Source organism: Eptesicus fuscus, chromosome 12 (genome assembly GCF_027574615.1).
Source record: "Eptesicus fuscus isolate TK198812 chromosome 12, DD_ASM_mEF_20220401, whole genome shotgun sequence".
NCBI lineage: Eukaryota > Metazoa > Chordata > Mammalia > Chiroptera > Vespertilionidae > Eptesicus > Eptesicus fuscus.
This window is the reverse complement of record NC_072484.1, coordinates 11,015,490-11,039,981: the sequence shown is the minus strand read 5'-3', so window position 1 is coordinate 11,039,981 and position 24,492 is coordinate 11,015,490. Positions and strand designations below refer to the sequence as shown.

The window sequence follows — 24,492 nt, the reverse complement described above, 5'->3', positions numbered from 1 at the left end:
GAGAGCTTTGGGGTTGTGAGCCTCCACCCCAAAGTCCTCTGCGGCTACTCTGTCCTTCTGTGCCACCAGGAGGATCAGTGATGGAAAGATCCTGAGCTGGGTCTCAGGAGGCAGAGAGGCCTGCACGTGAATCCCACATCTACTCTTCATTAGCCACGTGATCTTGGGCAAGCCACTTCACCTCTCTGACGTCTTCCCCTGTACAAATGGAGATAATAATACACACCTTGGAGGGTAGCTGGAGGTATGACTTGATTCTAAGGTGCTCTGTGATCCCTTCCTAGAAGCTAACTCTGCCATTCCGGACACAGCCGCCCCTCAATCTGAATGACACTCAGAGGCAGTTTCACAAACAAGGATGGTTTAATATATTTCAGCATGTTTCCACTCCACAGTATTATATGAAAATAGAACTCTTTATTTAAACAGCAAGGCTACTCACGAAACACTGTTTATTTAAAAATACACATCAACATCAATGGGTCTGGCAAGACACTTCAGCTCTCATCTGAAGAATGGGCAGGTGGGTGTCACCAGCTCGGTGTGCTCGGCCACTGATGGCAGAAGACCCTGCGAGGCACTGAGGGCAGGTGTAATGCACAGGTGACCCTCGTGGCGAGCCGCTTACGCCTTTCTCTGTCCTTTCTCCCAGGGATTGTCAGGGAGAAAGTCTCGGGGTGGCACTGGCCTGACTTTAATGCGACTCGAATACTTGCTTGTCTCACTTTGTAACAGAGAAGTGACAGATCTCAGGCCCTGAGCCTCAGCGACACCAGCATGGAGACCCCCTTCCGTCGAATTTATTTTTCACAGTCACTTTCTATTTTTGACAACGAGTGATATATGTTGTCCATTACTGGCAGCAATAATAAAAAAAAGCTACCTTTTCAAACAACTATAAGGTTTTAAAAAATGAGTTTGTTTCAAGGAAAATATCTGGTAAACAACGATACAAAATATAGCAAAAAAAAAAAATGATGATGATGTTAAGAATTACTTCATTAGGTCAACCTAAGACTGTTTCTAACATATGTCCTGCAATTTTGTGATTCTAAAGCAAGGTATGAAGAAATACAATGACAACTGAGTATCTTCCTAGATAATCTGTAGCAAGGGGTTAACCCACTCATCTCTCGCTCTTCTTTATATTTTTTAAAAGAAAAAGAAAGATTAAAACAAGGGAAGGCTTAAATCATTGTCTCCTAAGCTGTACTTCAGTATCTCTGGTACCAGCTGGAGCTGCCTGGTGGGAGATTTGTCTCTTCCTAATGATTGTGGCTTCAAGGAGGTGCACCACCTTTAAAGGAAATCGGCCTTTTTTTAAAACAGAGGTGAGAATCTCTCTCAGTGACAACGCGTCCCTGGTTTGGAAGAGGGGAGTCATAGGGCTTTCCCCCACCAGGGTAGCAGCCTCACAGAGAGATCTTCCTGCTGCTATTTCTGCTGGCCTTCTTCCTTCCCTTCCAAGCTAGGACGAGGCAGCTGAGGGTTGCCGTGGAAACCGGCTCCATCCTCCCACAGGAGGCTGCCAGGCCTGATTTCCTGCCGAGTTAAGAAGCAGGCGGCAGCAGGGGTCACCCAGGCATGAAGATGGGTTTCCCTGGGGATATCCTGCCTCCTGCCAATCACAGTATCTGTCTGGGAATCCTGGGGGCGCCTGGAGGCTGAGGGCCAGGGAAGCCCCCAAGCCCCAGTGCTGCTCCTAGAGACTAGCTCTCGACACATTCGGAGATCTCAGGTCCTCTCTTCTCTTTCAGCTAAAGCCAAAGTAACTTAGCTCTGTGTGTGTGTGTGTGTATGTGTGTCTGCATCTCAGGAGATGCATCCAGCCATGCATGCCGCTGGCTCTGATGCCAAACAGAACTGTCCCTCCATCATCCCCTTGAGCCCAAGGAATGCGTTTGCTATTGGGACAATAAGTCTGTTTGCTGAATTCTACTAGCTTAGGAGTTGTGTGACCCTGGCAGTCACCTCACCTCTCTGAACCTGTTTCCTCATCTATAAAAAGGTGTAACCATCCCCTCTTTGCAGAGATGATGTGAAAAATAGAAATACTATGTCCATTGTGCCTGTCACAGACATTTAGAGAGTCCTCAATAAACAGAATCTAATATTAACAATGCTTACCATCATAATAAAAGGTTTCTAGGCAATTTTTTCTCTTTGAGCTCCTCTTCCCCCCACCCCCAAACTGATGCAAAGGCAAGTTTTCATCATTGGTCTGTTTGTTCGAAGGGTGGTGAACACAGGAAGATGGACCATTGGCCTAAGAACCAGTTACAGGTTCCTACCACCTCCTAAAAGATCACCTCTAAGAGTTAGAACAGGGTTCTCAAGCTCAAATGCCTTCATGGGCCAGGAGGTACTAGGAATGGAGAAGCAGAGAGAAAAAATTCCACCAAGTAGAAACCCTGGTGAGCCAGAGCACACGTCCTAGGAAAGGGAGGTGGCTGCTTCTCAACCCTGGCCAGTGCCTGCCCTTGGGAATAATGGCCCTGTGTGCCTGTTTTTTTCAAGAGAAGCTGGGCATTTTGAATCAACTCTCCCAAAGATGATACGGAAACAATTTATATATACTGTATATAAAACAGGTCTGCAGACTGCATCATGCCCACAGCTGGAGCTTCTGAGCTAGACTGAAGGAAACCAAAGCCTCCTGTTTTTGCCTTGCTCGGTCCAAGGAGGCTGGCTGCTTCCTTCCATCAGGACCGCCCTGTGGGGCCTGTGTCTCTCTTATTCCCGACTCGAGTCTCAGCATTTACAAGGCTTGTCCCATCTGGAGCCCATAACTCTAGAACAGCGAGCTCCACTGCTCCAACCCCAGCGTCAAGAGAGTGCTTACGATCTGAATCGTGGATGCATCAGCTTCGGAAACCCTCCTGCGCTTTCTCAAGAATCGGTGTGAATGGAGAGATGAGGGGACCAGAAACAGGTCTAAGGACTCCTTTGGCTTCAGCTAGTTTAAAATAATTTGGGGACCAGCTTATTTCAAGGGACACACTGCTAGATCCCAAATGGCCTTTTTAAGGCCAGCATCTGCTTTGAGTGGTTAAGACCTCAACCACACCATTGTCAAGGGCTTGGACAGTGGCTCCTCTGGGAGTTGGGGCACAGCAGTCATGACTCCTATTCTGCCCTGTTTGCCGTAACTTTGTGGGTGTCATAAGATGAGAGGAACAAGGTGAACTGGGCACACGCAGAAAGAGTCTCATTTTGGACTAAACCTTCCTCTCTCAGCTTCCTTTCTTCCCCCTCCCCCCAACCAGCCTTCCAGGAAAAAAGCAGTAAAGTGCTAAAGCTGATACTGTTGGGTGTTTGAAGCTGTGCACCCAGGCCAGATGTGGACATAGAAAGTTGGGCGATCCGGGTGCGGGCTGGGTGGGGGCAAGCGTGTGGAGCCCGGTCTGTTCACGGCTGGATGCGGTAACGGATGGGCACGTCGTGTTCTGGCTGCATCAGCCCGAAGCCGTACCTGCTGAGGTCAAACTCAGGGATCTCCACGTTGGGGTTGACCAGCTCCAGGTCAAAGTGCGCCAGCACAAGGAACACGAATCTGCAGAGAGATGGCGTGGAAGGTGTGAAGAAGAGGGAGCATGGGGGGCTTGTTCAAAATATGGCAGGAGAGATTCATAAAGGTATATGGATGGCGTAGGTAAACAGCTGTACTTGCCACCTCCCACAACCACATCAAAACCACAACTAAAATACAGAACAACCATTATTCAGAACCACCTGAAATCCGGCTGAATGGAAGTCCTACAACTAGAGAAGTAAAGAAGAAAGCACATTGAAACTGGTAGGAGGGATGGAGGCTCAGAACAGGCTGGTCCGACACCCATGTGTGGTGATTTTTTTAATCAGGAGGGATATCTCTAAGGCCTCCCGTAAGAAGCAAGGGGTCCCAGCCCCACATCAGACTCTCAGCCCAGGGTTCCAGAGCTGGGAAGAGAAGTCCCCATAACTTCAGGCTATAAAACCAGCAGGGATTGTGGCTGAGTGACACAGAGGCTGTTGGAGTCCCAGGTGTTCCTCTTAAAGGGCCTGCCCATGCACTTACGAGGATTTCGCTTCCTCTGAGCTCCAGCTTCAGGTGGCGGCTTTAGGGGAATCCAGAGACATACAGGTGAGGGTTGGGGGGGGCGGGCACTGGACTGTGGCATTGGGGTAGAAACTCAGGGGCAGCTTTCTCCCAGACAGGGGTGCTCACAAGGGTCATTGTTCCTGTGCTGGGACCTCCCCCAATGCAGAGCTGACTGGCAGCCATATCTGAGTTTCTATCAGCATGGCCCACACTGTTTGCTCTGCCCTGGTAATTCCCTGAGACCCCATCCAATTTTCACCCCCACCAAGCTATTGGTAGCAGCTATTCCATATGAATGGCCTGTCCTGGTTCAGGCTTCAGACTTTGCTAAAATCTCTCAAAAAAGTAGCAGCTGGCATCAGTGTGCCCCAAACCTACCAATAAAAGGCCCAAGACCTGGCACTAGCACCAGCCTGCCTTCCTTCACAGCTGGGCCTCATCTGGGCACTTCCTAGCCCAATACAAGTAGCAGCCATCTGCAGATTTCTCTGTAGCTCCTGTCAGATGGCTGCAAGCAGTGGCTGACTTTGCTCCTCCTGGAAGGTCCCAGAGCCAGTGCACCTGGTGATAGCTTCAGAGCATACCAGATTACAACTCTACCAATTCACAAGTGACACACTCAAGGGGAAGACTCAGTGGGCACCAAAGCCACACTGAAGCAAGTCCTGCTCCATAGGGATCTCTCCTGCATAGCAGCTCTTCCATTGTAGACACAGCTGGTCCTCACAGCCAACTGGCCTGGAGGTCAATTCTTCCCAGTGACGCCAACAGCAACCAAGGCTCAACTACAAGAATGTGCATTCAGCCCACTCAGAGGCAAACCTAGAGTGCCCAGCTCAGGTGACTGAGCCACTGGGCCTTCAGGACACTCTATCAATTCCAGGAGACATAACAGCTCTACCTAATACACAGAAACAAACACAGGGAAGCAGCCAAAATGCGGAGACAAAGAAACATGTTACAAATGAAAAAACAAACAAAAAAAAAATAGAAGCAAGCAAACTACTAGATACAGAGTTCAAAACAATGGTTATAAGGTTACGCAAGGGTCTAAATGAGAATTTCAAGGGACTTAATGAGAGCTTCAAGAAAATTAACCCTTTGCACTCGCTTGCTTTTTTCTCGATTCCTGCTACCGATGCTAACTGTGTCGAGTCACACTCGACATCCGAGTGCAAAAGGTTAAGGAGAGTGCACAGGGACTTAGTGAGACTTTCAAGGATCTTAGTGAGAATGTCAAAGACATGAAAAAGGACCAGTCAGAAATTAAGCATACACTAACTGAAATAAAGAATAATTTACAGGGATCCAGCAGTAGAGCAGAGGATTCCAAGAATCAAATCAACGATTTGGAATATGAGGAAGCAAAAAAACACCCAATCAGAAGAGAGAGAGAAAAAATAAGAATCCAAAAATATGAAGATAGTGTAAGGAGCCTCTGGGACAACTTCAAACGTACCAACATTTGCATTATGGGGGTATCAGAAGGAGATGAGAGAGAGCAAAATATTGAAAACCTATTTGAAGAAAGAAATAATGACAGACAACTTCCCCTACCTGGTAAAAGAAATAGACTACAAGTCCAGGAAGCATAGAGAATCACAAAAAAAGAGGAACCCAAAGAGGCCCACACCAAGACACATCATAATTAAAATGCCAAGGGTTAAAGATAAGAGAAAATCTTAAAAGCAGCAAGAGAAAAAGCAGTTAGTTACCTACAAGGGAGCACCCATATGACTGTCAGCTGATTTCTCAACAGAAACTTCGCAGGCCAGAAGGGAGTGGCAAGAAATACTCAAAGTGATGAATAGCAAGGACCTACAACCAAGACTTCTCTACCCAGCAAAGCTATCATTTAGAATTGAAGGTCAGATAAAGAGCTTCACTGACAAGAAAAAGCTAAAGGAGTCCATCACTACCAAACCAGTATTACATGAAATGTTGAAGGGTATTCTTTAAGTAGAGGAAGAAGAAGAAAAAAAAAAGATAAAAAATATGAACAATAAAATGGCAATAAATACATATATAAAAATAAACAAACAAGAAATATAATGAACAAAATAAACTGATGAATAAAATAGAATCAGAGACAGGGAAACATGGGACAGACTGACGAATCTCAGAGGGAAGGGGGGATGAAGGGGTGGGAATAGATTAACCAAAAATCTTATATGTATATATATATGCATTATCTATGGGCACAGACAATAGGGTGGTGAAGGCCTGGGGCAGGGTGGGAACCAGGTGGAGGAGGGCAATGGTGGGGGGGCAGGGGCGGGAAGGAGACATCTGTAATACTCTCAACAATAAAGATTTAAAAAATAAAAAAAAAAGATATATCTACCCCTATGTTCATTGTTCACGGTGACCAAGACGTGGAAACAACCAACAACAGAAGTGTTTTTCAATAGATAATTGGATAAAGAAGATATGGTACATACGTATGTGCAATGGAATACTACTCAGCCATCAGAAAAGATAAAATACTGCTATTTGCAACAACATGGATGGATCTTGCACATATTATGTTAAGTGAAATAAGTCCTATAGAAAGTCAAGAACCATATGATTTCACCCCTATGTGAGATATAAAACTGAAAGCAACGAATGAGCAAATATGACAAACAAAAACTCACAGACACTGACAACAGTAGGGCGGTTGCCAGAGGGAAGGAGTTTGGAGGGAGGTAGGAAAGGGTAAAGGGGGCCAAATACATGGTGACAGAAGAAGACTGGACTTTGAGTGAACACACAATGCCATATACAGGTGATGTATTATAGAACTGTCACCTGAAACCTGTATCATTCTATTAACCAATGTCACCCCAATAAATTTTAATGAAATTAAAAATAACAAACAAACATAAAAGGAATGAGGGAGGAGAGCAACGGCCTCCTCCGGAGTCTGCCCCCAACTCTGACTTTGGGAAAAGTGAGGAAAGGAGAGCGAGAGAGCAGGAGCTCCTATGTGTGCCACCCTGTGGGTAGGCGGGCCCGTGCACTAGCATGGCTGACAGGTGTGAGCAGAAGTGACCTGTGTGTCAACTTCACACCAAAGCACTTCAGAGCAGGTGCTGCACTCCAGCTTCCCCTGGGCCTGGAGGTGTGTGGGCCTCGCGTTGAGATGGAAGGAGCCTGAGTCTCTGCATGGAGGGGAGGAGACCCCCAAACCCACGGCCGACTTTGTGTGAGTGGGGACTAAGCTTTATTGTCACAGCCGCTGACACTGGGCGGGTGCGGGGGGGTAGTTTGGTTCAGCAGCATAGACCAGCTTCCCCTGATCAGTATGAACAGCGACTCCTCTGACTCCCCCCAGCCACACTCACCCTCCCTCCCAAACACCTGGAAGGCCTCACCTTCCGCTCTGGTCAAGGCTGCTGCTAAACCACAGGCACCCCTCCCCTGAGACGCTTTACTGTGTCTGTGGGAAAACTGTCAAAAGGAACCCACTTTGCAAGAACAAGTACTCTTTACTGCCATCTTCTGGAAAACTGTCCTGGTAAGCATACAAACCACATTTATGATGTAATCAGTGTGCCCATAAATGTGGTGGCAGCCCTGCCTTATGTCAACTGCTTCCTGCCCTCCTGCCTTATCTTACTCAGCACCACCCGTGTCAGTAAGGGTTAGCACTGGGTCTTCAGCTCCTCCGTCCCCTCACCGTCCCCCCACTGAGACCCAGGTGCCCAGGGTGGACTGAGCACACGGCAAGGATTCTCTAATCTTACTGAATGAACGGTCAGAGGGAAGACAAGGATAGAGCGAAGTCAATGCTCTGGATGAAAGAGCTGGATACAGAACTTGTCTCTCCTCTTAAGGGTGTGGGACCCTTGTCAAGTTTCTCGGTTCCCCCATCTGGTCAAAGAAGGTAAAAAAAAGTGGGATGTATGAAGTCTGGTCGGTTTGGCTCAGTGGTTGAGCGTCAACTTATGAACCAGGAAGTCACAGTTTGATTCCCAACCAGGACACATGCCCCGGTTGCGGGCTCAATCCCTCTGTGCAGGAGGCAGCCGATCAATGATCCTCTCTCATCATTGATGTTTCTCTCTCTCTCTCTCTCTCTCCCTTTCTCTTCCTCTCTGAAATAATAAAAAGATATATATTTTTAAAGTGGGATGTACCCCTTCCAGCTCTGAAGCTGTAGGATGCTGGAGGGTGAGTTTATATCAGGTGGGGGTTCTGTATCCACACCTGGACTTGGATCCTGGTACCTCCACTCACCAGGTGTCTGACCTGGCAAATGATTTGACCTCAGTGTTAGACTGACACCTACCTAGCAGGGTTGTCATGACGATTAAGTGAGATAAAAATAACAACAACTTAGCTAATTTGTTGAAGCACTACGTGCCAGACACTGTGCTAAACATGTAGTGTCCTAATATGATCTCTCTCTGTCCAGAAGCTTTAGGAGAGAGGAGCTACAGCAGGTCCTGCTATAACACTTGTTTTGAACACCTGACTTTGTTCCAATGTGATTGATATATTAGGGCACGAGTGAAGCTTAATGTAAATTTCACATTAGCTTATGTGCAATTTTATCTGTGAGAAACACAAGGAGAATGCAAAAACCTGCACCCAGCTGAGCTGAGCTGAGCAGGAATTCACAAAACGCACACACATACCTAAACTCTATCCTCCCTTGACCCCAGCTCACGGTGCGTGCATGTGCGTATGTGCACGTGTGTGTGTGTTATGTGCTCCACCATCCATATCAAATGTCCAATTTCAGATACCCCTCCTTCCGCGCTTCACAGTAGCTCACAGCTGCCATCCCACCCATAGTCCACTTCCACAGTGAACTTCAGGTCGCTTTAAGAGGAAAGTGCGGTATTTTCTGTAGCACTTGGGTATTTGTTAGCCATTTAACATGTGTAAACCTGTACTACCATTTTCCCCTTGGTTCTTATCTTTTTCTCATTGTGTCATGGGTGAGGTTTTTGGCCCCACTGTTCCCACAATCCCCGTGGTTTTTAATGTGTGATTTCTCACGGTGCAGTGACTTTTGGGAACACTCAGGAAACGTTAAGAGTAGAACCGGCTGTTTTATGATCTCCATTTTACTGCTAGGTAAAACTGAGGCCGAGAGGTTAATGTTAAGGGCCCATTCACTTAGCATAATACCTGCCTGGTAATAGTAGTGCGACTAGTAATTACAATAGTAACTAACATTTATTAGGTGCTCACAATGAGCCAGGCAGTGGGTTAAGTGTTTAGAAAGATCTCATTCCTTTGTCCTGACACCTCTGGGATGTAGTATGACCAGTGTAGGAAATATGCCTCTGATTTATCTTCATAGAAAAGAAACAGCATGTGGCCAGGGAGCTGCTGAATTTCCCCAGAGCAAACAGGATGTGGGGGTGGGGAAAGAGGGTGAGAGCTGTACACGAGGCTGATAGCACACGTCCTAGGAATACTCCCCTAGACAAAGGGAGGTGGAGGCGACTAGAGAAGGCTCCAGCCCATTTTTTAAAATAACCCAATGGGAGACAGCAAGACCTAGGCGACCTATTAGGAAATAGGTGATGAAATAGTCCTCAGCCAATGAGGAACTGGAGGAGGGTCTAAATAAATAGGCTGTGTTCCCTGCCCCACGTGTGATCCTGTAAAATGGGCACCCGATCTCGAGAGTGTTATTAAAAGTCTCACTTTCGCCATGCTTCTGTTTCCCAGTCCGTCATTTGAAATTTGGACAGGTGAGCCATTTCTCACACCAGTACACCAATTTTATAGTTGAGAAACATAGGAGCACAGAAGGCCACCCAGCTTAAACCGACACAGGGGCTGGACAGAAGGACTGGGTGGATATCCTAACCCCTGGTCCAATCTGTTTGTGATCTGGGGGCCAAGGCTTTTGGGGTCAAGGGAAGAGAATGAAGAGGCATTAAAATAACCAAAGGGCACGATGACCCTTGGCCAGTTCCGCCGAGAGGTTCTGAGCAGCACAGCAGCTGCAGACAGACAGCCAGGTCAGCTGCACAGGATGTCCAGTGATTGGTATTCTGGGTGTTTGGTATCTGGGCACTAGGCTCAGGGGGAAGGACCTGTTGACAGATCTGATTATTTCAAAAGAAATCAGAAAGCTGGCTTTTTACGTGCGCTCTTCTGATTCTTAAAAGTTAGCACATATTCTAAAAACACAAATAAATAAGATTTGTGGGCCAGACATGGCTCATGGATATCCGTTTGAAGCCTCTTCCTTAAACTCTTCTCCTGGCTTAGCTTCTCGGTCTGGTGAGAGGAGGGTGTGTGCCAACCAGATAGAGCAGGAGCTTCCCCTCCCCCAGCCCCCTGTCCCCAAACTCACTGTTTGATGCTGCTGATGGCGTAGCCCCTCCCCAGGCACTGATTGTGCCCAGCACCCCAGGGCATGCTGTAATTCTTCAGTCGCTTCCCATCCTTGTAAAAGTCTTTCTTCTCTGATCCATCAGCGTTCAGGAATCGGTTATACTTAAATACCTGAGATAGGAAGAAGGTCCATTTCTGATTCTACCCCCATACATGCATGCATGAAAAAAAGCTATGAGGATGTTCATCGCAGGCTTGTTTATAAGAGGAAATAACTGCAAACAACATAATGGGCAATTAATAGAGGATTGGTTAAAAAATATGGCAGTTATTTATTTATTTATTTATTTATTTATTTATTTATATTTATATTGATTTCAGAGAGAAAGAGAGAGGGAGAGAGAGAGAGATAGAAACATCAATGATGAGAGAGAATCATTGATTGGCTACCTCCTGCACGCCCCACACTGGGGATCTAACCCGCAACCCAGGCATGTGCCTTGACCAGGAATCTAACGGTGACAAGGTCACACAGCAAAAGGCAGAGCTAGGATGCCGCTCAGATCTGGCTGGTCCCGAAGCCACTTTTCTCCCCACGGTCTCTGGTATGGCATTTACCTCTGGGTCTGTGTAGATCTCTGGATCCTTCTGGGGACTCAGGAATGGAAAGAGGAGGAGGCGGTCACCACGTCGCAGGGAGAATTCCCGCCCATCTGCCATGGGTATGGCCATGTCCACCACGACCTCTCGGGTGATGAAGGGCGCGGCCGTGAGCCTGAGGCTCTCACTCAGCACACTGTCTGCACAGGGCAGGTACAAGGAAGGGTCAGCAGCTGTCCTCTTACCCACTCAAATGCCGCCCCAACCCTCGTTTTATAGAGGAAGGTGTGGAGGTTCAGAAAGGGAGCATGACTTGCCCACAGTGAGGCCGAAAAGGCAAGTTCATGAGGTGTTACTGCTATGGTCCCTCAGAGATCTTAGACTTGAGGATTTTGATCTAATCTCAAGAGAGGCAATGAGGGAAGGTGGGAACCAGAGAGATATCAGAGAAGGCTAGGGAGAGAGCAGGACCATCAGTATTGGTTGTTTTTGCCTGCCCAGCATATAGTCAGTCCCTTTCTGGAAACAGTACCCTGGTTTTCCTCTGGGGACCACCCATCTCCCACTCTCAGGAGTTGGACTGTTGATTCCACTCCCAACTCCTGGGATTGGGCTGTGTTTGGCCAATCAGAGCATTCCAACCCTATGAACCCTATGATTGATTCAAGATGGGCATATGACCCAAAGAGAGCCAATGAGACACATCCCTGGGACTTTGGTAGGAATGCTGCAGAGAGGCACATGCTCACGGGGCGAGAACACATCAGCCTGGAGCTTCTGGTGGCCCTCTTGCCAGCCTGAGACTGGAGCCAACCCAGCAGAAAACAAGGCTGAGAGATGGAGAAAGACTGAATCCTGATGGCATTGTTAGAGCACCTGGATCCACCTGTACCTGAAGCTAATACTTCTGGACGTTTTAGTTTCTTGCCCCAAATAAAGTCCTTTGTGTGCTTCAACCAGTTTAAGTTAGGTTTTCTGCCATTTGCAACCTAAAACCTCCTACTGAGCCTATGAGAAGCTGAGAATGAGGCATGGAGATGCCACGTCTGAGAAGACAGGAGGCTCAGGGGGACCTTAGGTCAGAGGACACTGATGGACCCTGGAGGATGGGAGCTCATGTGGGGGAGGGCCTCAGGGGCCATGATGACCCAGCCTGGGGCTGTCTGAAGGGTCTGGCCATCTCACCGAGCACAGGCATGTTGTCTAAAACCTTCTGTGGGAGGGTGGTCATCTGTGAGACAGGCTGCTCTGCTCGAGAGAGGACATGCTCGAGTTCTCCACGGACGGCAGCCAGGGCCTCGGGATTCTTGAGGAGGAAGAGCAGAAGCCAGAAGGCAGCTGGACCCATGTTCCCCTGCAATGAGAAGAGCCCCTGTTGTACCATCGAGACAGCAAACCCGGGGTGTAAGCTGACTGGTCTATGCCATGGACACAGCCCTGGTCCAGGGGCAGGGGGCAGGAGGCCTGAGTTCCCACCCCGGCCAAACATCTAGGCATGACCTATGTCTATCTTCAGCCTCAGGACATGGCCAAGAACTGGACTGTGGTTTGGCATAGCCAATGGCTACTTCAAGGCTATTTCTGGCATCCCTGACCTTGAGCAAAATCATTGATATGAGGTCACATAGATAATTTTCATAGCTAATAAGCAAAAAAAAGCATCAATAATAGTAACAAAATGTGTCAATTAAGATTACTGTTAACATCTGAGGCTGGCTGCATCCTTGGCCCCGATTCTTATCCCTCCTCACATCCATGCTCCTTACCATGTGACTGTGCACTTCCTCCCATTAAAGAGGCAGAGTGTATTTCCCCACTCCTTGAGTTTGGGCTCAGTCATGTGACTTGCTCTGGCCAGTAGAATGAGGCAGAATCAACAGAACAGCAGTTGTAGGTCTAGGCCTTAAGAGACCGTTTGTGTTTCTACTTGCCTGCCTAGCCCACTGGTCCCAAGAGGAGGATGGGAGACACACGGAATAGAGCTGAGCCCAGTCAAGACCAGCTGATGCCCAGCAGGTCCACAGACATGGGAGTTAAGTAAGGGTGCAGCGAACTGATATAATATCTGAATATTTGCTTTCAAATATGTGAGTATTGTATACATATAAAGCAAAGTAGCAATGATCAATGATGATTATGAAAGCTATTAATGGATTGAAAAAATATTTAAAACGTCTCAATAGCTAAATAATTAGGAAAATGGATGGAATTTCTTGCTCTAAGACTTTAACTTTGGCTGAACATTTTAATACTCAGGTGTGCGGCATGTGGCTACAATGTGCATGAAGGTACCCTTAAATGAGGCATGGGTGAATACCAACTAACCTCAACCGGGGGGAAGATTTTTGTGTACCATCCTATCCAATCGTCAGTAACAATGGAATATTAAACAGTCACTAAATGTCATGTTTGCCCAGTAATTCTATTGCAGACACAGTTGCACATGAACAAAAAGCTATTTGCACAGGGATATTTACCACGGTGCTAATGTAACAGCAAGATTGGAAGCAACCTCAATGTCTATCAATAGGAGATCAATGAGATCAATGGTGATCATCCCAACAGGAAGTTGTTGCAAAGAAGCTGGCTCTGTGGGTACCGATAGGACTGTAGCCAAGGCACGCAGAAGCAAGCAAACCGAGAGCCACCACGGGTGTGCGTGTTTAAAGGGGACATAGGTGAAGACGCACAGACCAGCTCGGGAAGGAGACTCAGATAACTGGCAACCGAGGTTGCCCCTGGGACAGCAGCTGGGAGGCGGGGGGGTGGGGTGGGGGGAAGGAGGAGGGAAACTGGCTTTTCACTGTGTATGTCTTTTTCAGCTGCTTGGATCTTAAAAATAATGTACGAGGGAATGATTTTTATAGGGATCTGCAAGGACGCGGAGAAATGTTCACGATACAATGTTAGGTCAAATTAAAAGTGGGACTAAAAAACTACATGATCTTAACCACAGAAAAAAAGACATAAAGAAAAGGCAGTAAACAAAGGCACCAAAGCATCTATGACGGTGAAACGGATTTTCTGTCTTTTTCTTTAGCTACCGTGATGATTTCAGTGCCAAGGAGGTACCATGTTCCCTTATTCAATTCCCCCATTAAGTACACACCATCATCACACCTTTTACTGAATAGGAAAACTAAGCACTCCCTAGTCCCTGCCCACTGCCCAGCATGTAGTAGAGGCTCCGTGGTATTTGTCGACTGAACATCTGTGTTCCTTTGGGCTGGGGCCTGCAAGTCAGCTTGGAAGGAAGGTGGGCTGGCAGAGCCCTGAAGTGGGACCAGGCAGAGTTTGGTTCAAATCCCAGCTCCCCTACTCCCTGTCACTCCAGACAAGTCACTCTCTCCTCTGGGCCTCAGAACTTCCCTTCTGCTCAAATAACAGCATGCCCACTCCTGCGGCAGCCGCAAGGGCCCACTGAGACTGGATGCCAGCGGCCGCAGATCAGGTGCTCAGAGAGGTTTCTCCCTCCCGCGGGCCCCTCCTCCAGGACCTGGGACTCTCTCTGAGGTTTCCCAGCCCCTCAGGTCCAGTGGAGACGAGCAAGGTCAGGTGCTGTTCATCACTTAAATAGCTAGGGGAAAGCAGGCAATAAATAATTCAGCTTCGGGTTAACTCAGCGCCAAGGCCACTTCCGTTTGCCAGGATGGTCAGATGGGGGCCACGGCTCATTAATTACAAAGCAGGAGTGGAACACCAGGCTGCTCAGTTACCTCTGCGTTCAGGAAAAAGCTGTGGCAAGACCACCCTCCACCCACCTGCACAGATGTGTGTGAGTGCGCGAGTGTGTGTGCACACACGTCTGTGTGATCACACAACCAAAGAGATTCTGAATTCGCTGCCCTTTCTCTGGTGAGGACTTGCCCCATTTACCCAGAGGACACTTGTAGTCTAGCATCATTCCCTCCCCCTGAAGCCAAAGTCCAAGGCCCAGAGCTGAGGGGAGCCTGGGTCCTGCTGGGCCTGCTGGGATTCTCCTCCTCTGCCCACCCCAACTCACACCCACTTAGAGCTGGCCTCTTCCCCTGCCGGGACTTGGTTCTCAGGCCACCGGCTTCTCCTATAGGTTCCTGGGTGCGGGCATTCCCCATTGACCCCTCCATTAGCCTGATTCCAGGCGTTGGGGTTCTGGATTCATGGAGCTTTTGCGAGATGATGTCTGTAAAGTTCTCAACAGGCTGGCTGGCACATGGCATGTGGTAAAGTGTTTGATAGCTTCTGAAATGATCACTTGTGCCTCCATTCTGACCTGACAATAGCAATCGCAGCTACCATTTCTCAACCGCTGGGAATACTTTCCAACCTGGCCTCTGGGTGGCGCTCCCTCCTGGTCCCGCCCCCCTGGCCACTCCTTCTCTGTCTCTTTTGCTGGCTCCCCCTCATCTTGTCCACCCCAAACTGGAGAGGCCCAGAGCTTGGTCCCCCTCCCCGTCCAACGACACCCTCAGTGATCCCCAGGCCAGTGGTTTCAACACCATGTCTACGCTGACAACTCCCAAATGAACGTCTCCAGCCTGGACTGTAACCCTGAACTCCAGGCTCTTTAATTTAGGTACCACCCCCCCCCCCGCCCCCGCAACAATTCTCCATTTCAAACTCTGCACACTCAAAGCCAAACCCCTGATTTTCTCCCCCAAAACTTGTTCCTTCTACCACCTACCTCACCTGTTAATGGCAACTTCATTCTTCCCACCACTCAGGCCCAAACCTGGAGCCATCCTTGATTATACCCACTCCCAGTATCCCAGCCAACAGCACATCACTCTCCCCCTGCACTCTGGTCTAACATCATCCTCTCCTGCCTGGATATTGCAGTGGCCTCCTCTATGGTCTCCCTCTGCCTCCACTTCCTCCCACTACAGTTTTCTCAGCAATGCAACCAGAATGACCCCTTGAAAGCAGAAGACAGGCCATGTTGCTCCTCAGCTCAGAGCCTGCAAGGTGTTCCCAGCTCAGAGTAAAAGCCAAAGTCCTCCCCATGGCCTCCAGGGCCCTGAGTCGTCTGGCACATCACCTTCATCCCCACCTCAGGGCCTTTGCACGTGCTGTCCCCCTGCCTGGATGCCCCCATTCTATATATATACATGACTCGCTTCCTCACTTCCTTCGAGTTTCCGCTCAGGTGTTACCTTCTTGGTGAGGCCTTTCTTGACCATCCTATGCAGAGTAGGCCCTCCTCACTCCCCTCTGCTAATCCCTTCCCCAGTTTTATTGGTTCTCCACAGAACTCATTCCCTCTAGTACATTTTACATACTTGTTTATTAACAGTCTGTCTTCTCCCACCAGAATGTCAGCTCTATAAGGCAGGGATCTTGGTTCTGCTCACTGCTCTACCCCCAGCTCCTAGAAGGGTGCCTGGCACACAGTGGGCCCTCACTGAATATTTGTGGAATATGGTTATTGAGCTCTAGTTACCGGCCAAGCACAGTTACAGGTCTCACATGTATCACTCCCTCATCTCCATCTTAAGGATGAGTAAACTCAGGCACCAAGGGTTAAGCAGCTCGCCTGCCAGGAAGTGGCAGGTTAGTCACAGAGCCTGTGCCTGAAACCACTGGGCTACACAGTGCCCTGTCCCTGCTCTCCAGACGTGTGTTCTCGAAGGGTCTTCCCACCTGCCTGAATTTTGGATGCTGCAATAACTCAACCTCAGAGGATATCCTGTCCCCAACTCCTGCCCAGTTTTCTCGGCCCTGACGAAAGCTGTTCCCCGGACTGCCTGTCACTCAAGGCCAGCGTCCAGTTCTGCTGACAGAGGTCATTTCCACAAGGGATTCTGGGAATAGTTTGTAGCTCCAATCTCTGCCCATAAATATGTTATTAGGCACTAATGGGGCCCCCACCTCTTGCCAGCCTCTGCCTCCAAGGACGGTTAATGGCTCTGAGACAAAACTAAAAATAAGTTGAGAGTCGATGGGATAGGAATTACCCAGAAATGTCAGCCTGTGCAACTGTCATCGCTGAGGTGGGGCCAAGGAAAGGAGGGGGGCTCTGGGGTGGGGGGAGGGCGGGAGCCAGGCTTTCTCTCACTCCCATACCTGTTCCATCACTAAATGCATTGGTGCTGTGTTCCTTTGGTTTCCAGAATCTTTCCACAACCTCATCACTTCCACGGCCCCCACCGGGTCCTGCCACCAGGGTCTCCTCATTGTGTCCCTGCTGCTGCCCCTGCTCCTCAGGTCCTGTCCTCCTTCGCTCAGAACCTCCCAGGGCTCCCAACTCACCCAGAGAAAAACCCAGTTCTTTACTTACCAGGTTCCACAGGACCTTTGTGATCTTGTCCCCCCAGTCCACTCCCCCTCCTCACTCTGCTTCGTGAATGATCATGTTCATGATACTGTTTCACAGGTAAGAGCATCAGGGAGCTGGGTGTGTGTGCACAAGCCCCCACTCATATTGGTGCGCACTCACAAAGGCATACCTATATGCCTGCACAAACTCACACACACACAGCCACACACGCACACCTGCGTGCTCCCACTCGCACGCCATGCCCACCTGTGTGGCCCAGAGCTGCAGCACCAGAGCCCGCGCCTGCATCTCCTCCGACACACCCGTCTCCTGCAGGTGCAGCAGGTAACTCTCCAGCCAGGTGCTCCGGTGGGCCCGGGTGGCCAGCCTGGCTGGGGACAACAGCCTCCACAGGCGACCTTTGACTTTGCTCACGTGGTCCTTGTCCCCTGCAGGGATAGAGCACAGGGGGTGGGCGTTACAGATCCACCCCCAGCCCAGGGCCACCCAGCCCTGACCTCCCATGAGGCCAAGGGTCTTCTGGGTGGCACTCCATGGGGGTGGGGAGTTCCTGTGGGAAAGTGGCTACAGGGAAGCCCTTTAAATGTTGACTTACTATTTATCTCACCCGCAGCGAACAGGAGAAAGGGGCCTTGTCTGTTTGATTCACCTCTGTGTCCCCAGCACCTGGCCCATGGTGACTCAATAAATATGTGTTAAGTGAATGGTGGTTCTTGACACAGCAGGGGAACGGACACGAAACACCAAGCAGCATTCCCCAGACTCAGCACCGCTTCATTCGGAGACATGGGAAACAAGCTAACTGCCACCAAGAGGGGACAGATTGGTCTGAGGTCCCAAATTTAACTACCTCCAGGGAAGGCAGGTGGAGTAAAGGAGGGAGGAGGGCCAGGAAGGCGCTGCGGGGAACAGGGGATCAGGGGCAGCTTCTGTTCAGCTCCACCACCGGAGCACGACCCTCCCCCTCCCCCCCACCCGGCCAATCTGTCCCTAGCAGGGAGCCTAGATTTCAGAAGAAGCTGAAAATCCAGGTGTTCATGTGCAATCTTCTCATGTTTTTTACGGTCAGCATATAAGCAAGAAGTTTTTAATCACTGTGCCGGTCACACAGAATGTCGAAAAGTCAGCTTTGGCCCACAAGTCACTCGTTTGCAATCACTATCAAATAAACAATGGTGTGTTATGCTCTGGTAAAGCAAGGCGATGGGCCCACAAGGGCAGACTGTTGAGGGAACAAAGCCAGGTGCTTATTATTTAAATACTAGAGTTCCCGTTGCAGGAAAAATCCTGCAATAGGGTTTCTTGCTGCACTCTACCCCGCCCTGCCTGCTCTCCTCCCTTGTCCCCCGCCCCGCCTTCTCCGCCAGCCCCCTGCTTTTCTCCCTTCTCTGCCAGCTCGCCCGCTCTTCTTCCTTCTCCCCTGGCCCTGCCTCCGCTCCTCCCTTCTCCCCCGGCCCCGCCTGCGCTCCTCCCTTCTCCCCCGCCCCGCCTTCTCCGCCAGCCCGCCTGCTTTTCCCTTCTCCCCTGCCCCGCCTTCTCCGCCAGCCTGCCTGCTCTCCTCCCTTCTCCCCCGCCCTGCCTCCACTCCTCCCTTCTCCTCCCCCTGGCTTGCTTGCTTCTCCGCAGCTTTGCTCCCTTCTGCAGCTCTTGGCTTCTTTCTATGCTGTCTTGATATGCAAATTAGCCGCCATCTTTGTTGGGTAATTTGCATACTTGTCCTGATTGGTTGGTGGGCATGGCTTGGCTGGTGGGCGTGGCTTGGTCATAGCGAAGGTGTGGTCAATTTGCATATTTGTCTATTATTAGGTAGGATTCTGTTAATGCTACAAGATGCTATATTTACACAAGTATAAGATTCTGTTTTTCCAAAATCACCCTTTGGAGGAGTGGAAGTTGCTTTGGATTGCTCCGAAATTCCAAACTTCTAGGAACTCTCTCATTGATTTTTCTGAACCACAAAGCAGTGTTAGAAGACCCATCCAGTGAGTGGCTCTGAGCAGGCTGCATACACAGGTGTTTAGAAGGGTGTTCAGCCCTAACCGGTTTGGTTCAGTGGATGGAGTGTCGGTCTGGACTCAAGGGTCCCAGGTTCGATTCCGGTCAAGGGCATGTACCTTGGTTGTGGGCACATACCCAGTAGGGAGTGTGCAGGAGACAGCTGATCGATTTCTCTCTCATCGATGTTTCTAACTCTCCATCCCTCTCCCTTCCTTTCTGTAAAAAATCAATAAATATATATATATATAGATATATATATAGATATAGATATTTAAAAGGGTGTTCAATGCAGGCTAACTTTATTTTTTAAAGTATATTAGTTACATTTTCAAATAACATGCAGTGAGCCCAGTTGTTCATCTGGAATACAATATTTTCCTGTGTTTCCCAACTGTTTGGGCACTGGAGAATCACTTGGGAGCTTTTAAATCTCATGCCCAGGTCCCACCATAGACCAGTCTTGTCAGACTCGCTGGGGGTGGGCCCGGGCCTGCGGAGATTTGAAATAAGTGAGTGCAGGGGGCAGGAAGCTTGCAGCCACCTCAATGGATGCTGGTTCTGGATGCCTGTAGGAGTCATCTGAGGAAATAGTTCCAAAAAGCAGGCAGAGATTTAGCACAGATTTAGAAATGGGTGGCATCCTTTGAGGTTGGACAGCACAATTGCAGACCTTGAATATCACCGTAAACACTGCTTTTAAGGATGATTTACAAAGCCACACAGTGTGAAAATACAACAGAATAGGAGAAAATATTTGCAAATCATCTATCTGATAGAGCTCTAGTACCCAGAATATATAAAAAAACTCCTGCAAACTCAACAACAACAAAAACCCAAACAATACCAATTCCAAAAATGGACCAAGAACTTGAATAGACATTTCTCCAAGGAGAAGCAGGTTCGAATCCCAGACCTCCCACGCTGTGTGGAATTGGTTGAGGCCCTGTCTACCTCTGGACCTCGATCTTTCCATCTGTAAAAAGAGGGTCCTAGGCTTGAGTGCCTCTCAAGTTTTCCCCTCAGAAGTCCCTCTGCCCCCTAGAGACTTGGGGGGCACAGAGGGGGCCTCCCTTAGGGAGACAGGCCTTTAAAGTCTGCATTTTCCCTTTAACATGAATTAGGTTTTTGTATTAGATTCTCTGATTCTTTAATATAAAAATGCCTCACCCCCCAAAAAAATTTAGAATCAAATAGCAACCCCCCCCAATAATCCAGTAAAATGAATGTTCTAGAAAGAAACATTTTGCTTAGCTTAGGGCTCTGTTTAACTGCCCCTGCCCCCACTGCCCTACTGTAAGAGAAATACCAGACTCAATGGAGTAAAGTCCCCAAGAGGGTCAATTTTCTTTTAAAATATGTTTATATTTTTTAAAGCAGAGGAGTAATGCATGCATGTGGTAAAAAAAAAAAAAATAATAATAATAAAAAGAAAAAAAAGAAATTCTAAAAGTTCAAATGTGTATCTATAAAAGTAAGTTTCTCTCCATCCCATCTCAGCCTGCCCAGAAACAAAAATCTATGCATGTTCTCACATTTTTAGAAAACATGAATGTCAACTAAACTTACTGTGGTAATTGTTTCACAAAACATGTAGGTCAAGTCATGCAATACACCCTAAACTCACACAGCACTGTATGTCAATTGTATCTCCATAAAGCCGAAGAAAGGTAAAAAGCACAATATACCCACTATCCCGCACTTTGTCATAATAGTGGATTTAATCCTCTAGCAGTGCATGCAGTACATCCCTTTCTGTTCTATGGTCCCATGGTTTTCCTTTATGTGAATGAATAATTTATTTCATCAGCCCCTACTGGTGGACATTTAGGTTGTTCCTAGCATTTGCCATTACAAGCAACATGGCAATGAATATCTTGGTGTGTCTGTAGGATAATTCCTAGCAGTGGAAGTTCAGGATTAAAAGAATGTGCATTTTATATTTTGATAGGGACAGGTTTGCCCCCCCCCTCCCCCCCCAGCCTCCAGCCTGGAGCTGAGAAACCTTTCCCAATGTTGCCACCTGCTGCCTATACTGGAAAATGCAGCCTTCCTATAACCAGTCCCCCCACCCCCCTCGCCCACCTCCCCAACCCTTGGCTGTTCCCAGAATGACGGAGGGGTCCCCCTCTACATCTACCCAGACTCCATGGAGCGTCAGCATGGCGGAAAGGGCAGTGGAGAAACCACTCTTCCCTGGAGAAGCAATGGGCACTGGGATGTGTCAGATGCTTGATGCACAGCATTCTGCAGACTGACGAAGTTTCCATTTTGCTGGCTCTGCCACCTATCAGCTGTGTGGGGACCTCTCTGAGCCTCAATTTCCTTACCTGCAAATGGGTATAATGGTACCAAACTTCCAACATTGATGGCAGGAGTCAATAAGATAAGGATTTGCCTCTAAAGAGACGTTTAGAGACATGAACAGGCAACTCAGAGAGGAAAAGCAATTGGCTGGTGAAACACAAAAACATGTTTCATCTCAGTCAACAGGAAAATGCCCAGAAAGCCAGACGCCCTTTCTTACCCATCAGATTGGCAAGGGTTTAAAGGATGACAAGTGCATGTTGAGAAAGTTGTGGGAAAACCTAAATTAAAACAAACTGCCCATCAGATTGGCAAACAAGTGGAAAGACTGATAACATCTGGTGGGCTCCTTCCCTTTGGGTAAGCGTAGAAATTGCTCCATCTTTTGGAAATGATGTGATATTCACTAATAAACATTTTAATGGATATGCCCTTTGACCTGGCAATCCCACTTCCAAGAAACTATCATCGAGAAATAAAATCACCAGATGGCAGAAGAGATACCAGTACAATGAAATACTATCACACACACACACACACACACACACACACACACACACACGGAAACAATTATAACAACCCGTTGCGGGCATCGCTGTCTAATAGTGATATGTAAGGGCTGGAAATGTGTCTGTATTTTTTATGTTAATTTTCTATCTTTCTACTTTGCTGGATTCTTCTTCTTCTGTTGTTGTTGTTTTTGCTTGTTGGTTGGTTTGTTTTGCTTCAGTTAGTTTTACCACAGATTTCCTGAGGTTTTCCAGATATAGTGTCTGCTCATTTGCAAATAGGGATAGTTTTAATTCTTATATTGGTAACTGACTTCTCTTATCTAATTTCATTGGCTAAAACCTACAAGATGCTTGTATTAACAAGGGAAATGTATCTGTATTGTTAGGTTAAAAAGACGAGTTGCAAATAATGGGCATAATCTCTTTTTGTAAATACACACACACACTAGATATGAATATCTGTCTCTATTTGCAAAACAGAACATTCCTACACAATACTGTGAAGGGATATAAATCATCAATTTAAAATTGATTCCCAGGAAGTTGGGCTTGGAAGAGTGAATATTACTACTTACTGTCTATATCTATGCATTGTTAACCAGAGAATGTTTCTTAATTTAAACAATCTAATGTGTTAAAGTTTGGTTTCTAACAATATATAAATAAAGGAAATGAAGTGATGCGCTGTTCTGAGCACTGAATGAGACATGCTTATTTTACCTGGTACCTAGTATATAGAGCTACAAAATAAGTGTTGTTGTTTTTTTCTTATTACCTCAGCCAGTCCTTTTAGCCGCCTTCTGGGAAGGTCTTACTCTTCTCCCCACCTTCCAAGTGAGATCCTCCACCTCGAGCTTGGCTGCCCGCTCTGGGCCCCTCAGTCTGCCCCACCGCCCACCAGGGTCCCCGCGGTGCTTACCCACTGACAGGGAGCCACGCGCCAGTTTGGGGAGCAGCAGGTCGAGCTGGCGGAAGGTGTGGAAGACGTCGGCTGAGTGGGCACGGTCCTGGGCCTGGCTCTGCTGGGTACGTGGCAGGGCCTCGACTCCGTACAGAGTCAGGTAGCCGGCTCTGGGGGCAGCAAACAGCAGGTCAGGGGTCCTCCTTGGTCACTCCCGGCCAAACCCGCCCACAGCAGCCTCCAAGCTTTTCTTCATTCAGACACCCAATGAGCACCTACTTTTCCTACTATATACCCGACTGTGCGAGGCCAGGGAGTCACTGTGAACAGACAAAACCCTCAAGTCCTCATAGAGCGGACACTCTAGTACAGGGGACAGACAATGGGCAAGAGAAATGAGTGAACAAGTAATATGTCAGCTGGCACTCAGAGGTATATGGGGCTCACCATTAAGCTGAAACCTGAAGGTTGGGGATCAGCCAGCCAGGAAAGCGCAGAGGGAGGGGGTCCGAGGCAGAGGGAACAGTGGGTGCCAACGACCCGAGGCAGGAAGGAGATGGGAGTGTTGAGGAGCAGCAAGGAGGCTGGTGAGGCCACAGCAGAGTGAGTGAGGGGGGCCGTGAGGCACGATGGAGCCACAGACCAGGAGAGGGAGGCAGGGTCTGAGCTGAGACCTGCAGGATGGGCAGGGGGAAGAAGAGGGGTAAAGGGTTCAGGCAGAGCACACAGCCTGGGCACAGACCTGGAGCTGAGGGAGCAACTCAGCCTGGTCAGAGCCGCCAGGTGTCACTGGTCCGGGCGCTAGAGCTGGAGTGTGAGGGGTCAAGGGTGGGAGCTGACTGGTCACCCAGGGCGGGGGTGGGGGTTGCAACCAGGAGAAGGAGGCTGGGCTTGACCTGAGAAGTCCGACAGGAGAAGGACAGGGATGTAGGTGTGGAGAAAGGATGAGCCACGGGAGCACGTGTGCACCCTCGTACATGTATACATGTACACACACACATACACACACATACACACTCATACACACATAGACCACACATATACCTCACACAAACACACACACCTATACCACAGACATACATACAAATACACACACACACACACACACACACACACACACACACACACACGCCTGTAGGAACGCTTCCTGAGGAAACGTTTTCACCACCAGCCACTCTGAATGCTCCAGGAGCCCAGCCCCAGCCCCAGGCCACCGGCCTCAGTCCTGGGAGGAAAGCCACAGGTTTTCACTTTTTCCTCGTGGTGGGAGGGGCAGGCCGCGGCCTCTGCAGAGAGACACGACTGAAGCCCCAGTGCTCCCCCTTGAGCTCCTCCTAGTCCCTGGGTCTCCCAGGAGAGGGATTTTCCTGAGAAGGAGAGGGTGGATGCAGGAATGAGGGAGGCTGGGGGCTGAGAGAGAGGCCTGTCTAGCCCAGACTCTGTCCCTTATCTGCACAGTGCAGGCACATAGTAGGCCCCCAATAAATGTTCACTGGATGGACGAATGGATGGATGGTTGGATGGGAGGAAGGGTGGGTGATGGATAGATGAACAG

General features: G+C 48.7%; 1 protein-coding gene across 1 annotated transcript in view; it reads right to left on the bottom strand.

Moving 5' to 3' along the window:
• Positions 1–350: 350 nt before the first annotated feature.
• PTGIS (prostaglandin I2 synthase) overlaps positions 351–24,492 on the bottom strand; it is a 42,331-nt gene continuing 18,189 nt past the window's right edge. Inside the window, exons 5-10 of the mRNA XM_054724132.1 lie at positions 22,956–23,107; positions 17,469–17,650; positions 12,152–12,320; positions 10,985–11,166; positions 10,386–10,537; positions 351–3,553 (exon numbers count right to left, since the gene is read on the bottom strand). Coding sequence (XP_054580107.1) covers positions 3,409–3,553; positions 10,386–10,537; positions 10,985–11,166; positions 12,152–12,320; positions 17,469–17,650; positions 22,956–23,107 — 982 coding nt within the window. The 3' untranslated portion in view covers positions 351–3,408. The remainder of the gene's footprint in view (positions 3,554–10,385; positions 10,538–10,984; positions 11,167–12,151; positions 12,321–17,468; positions 17,651–22,955; positions 23,108–24,492) is intronic.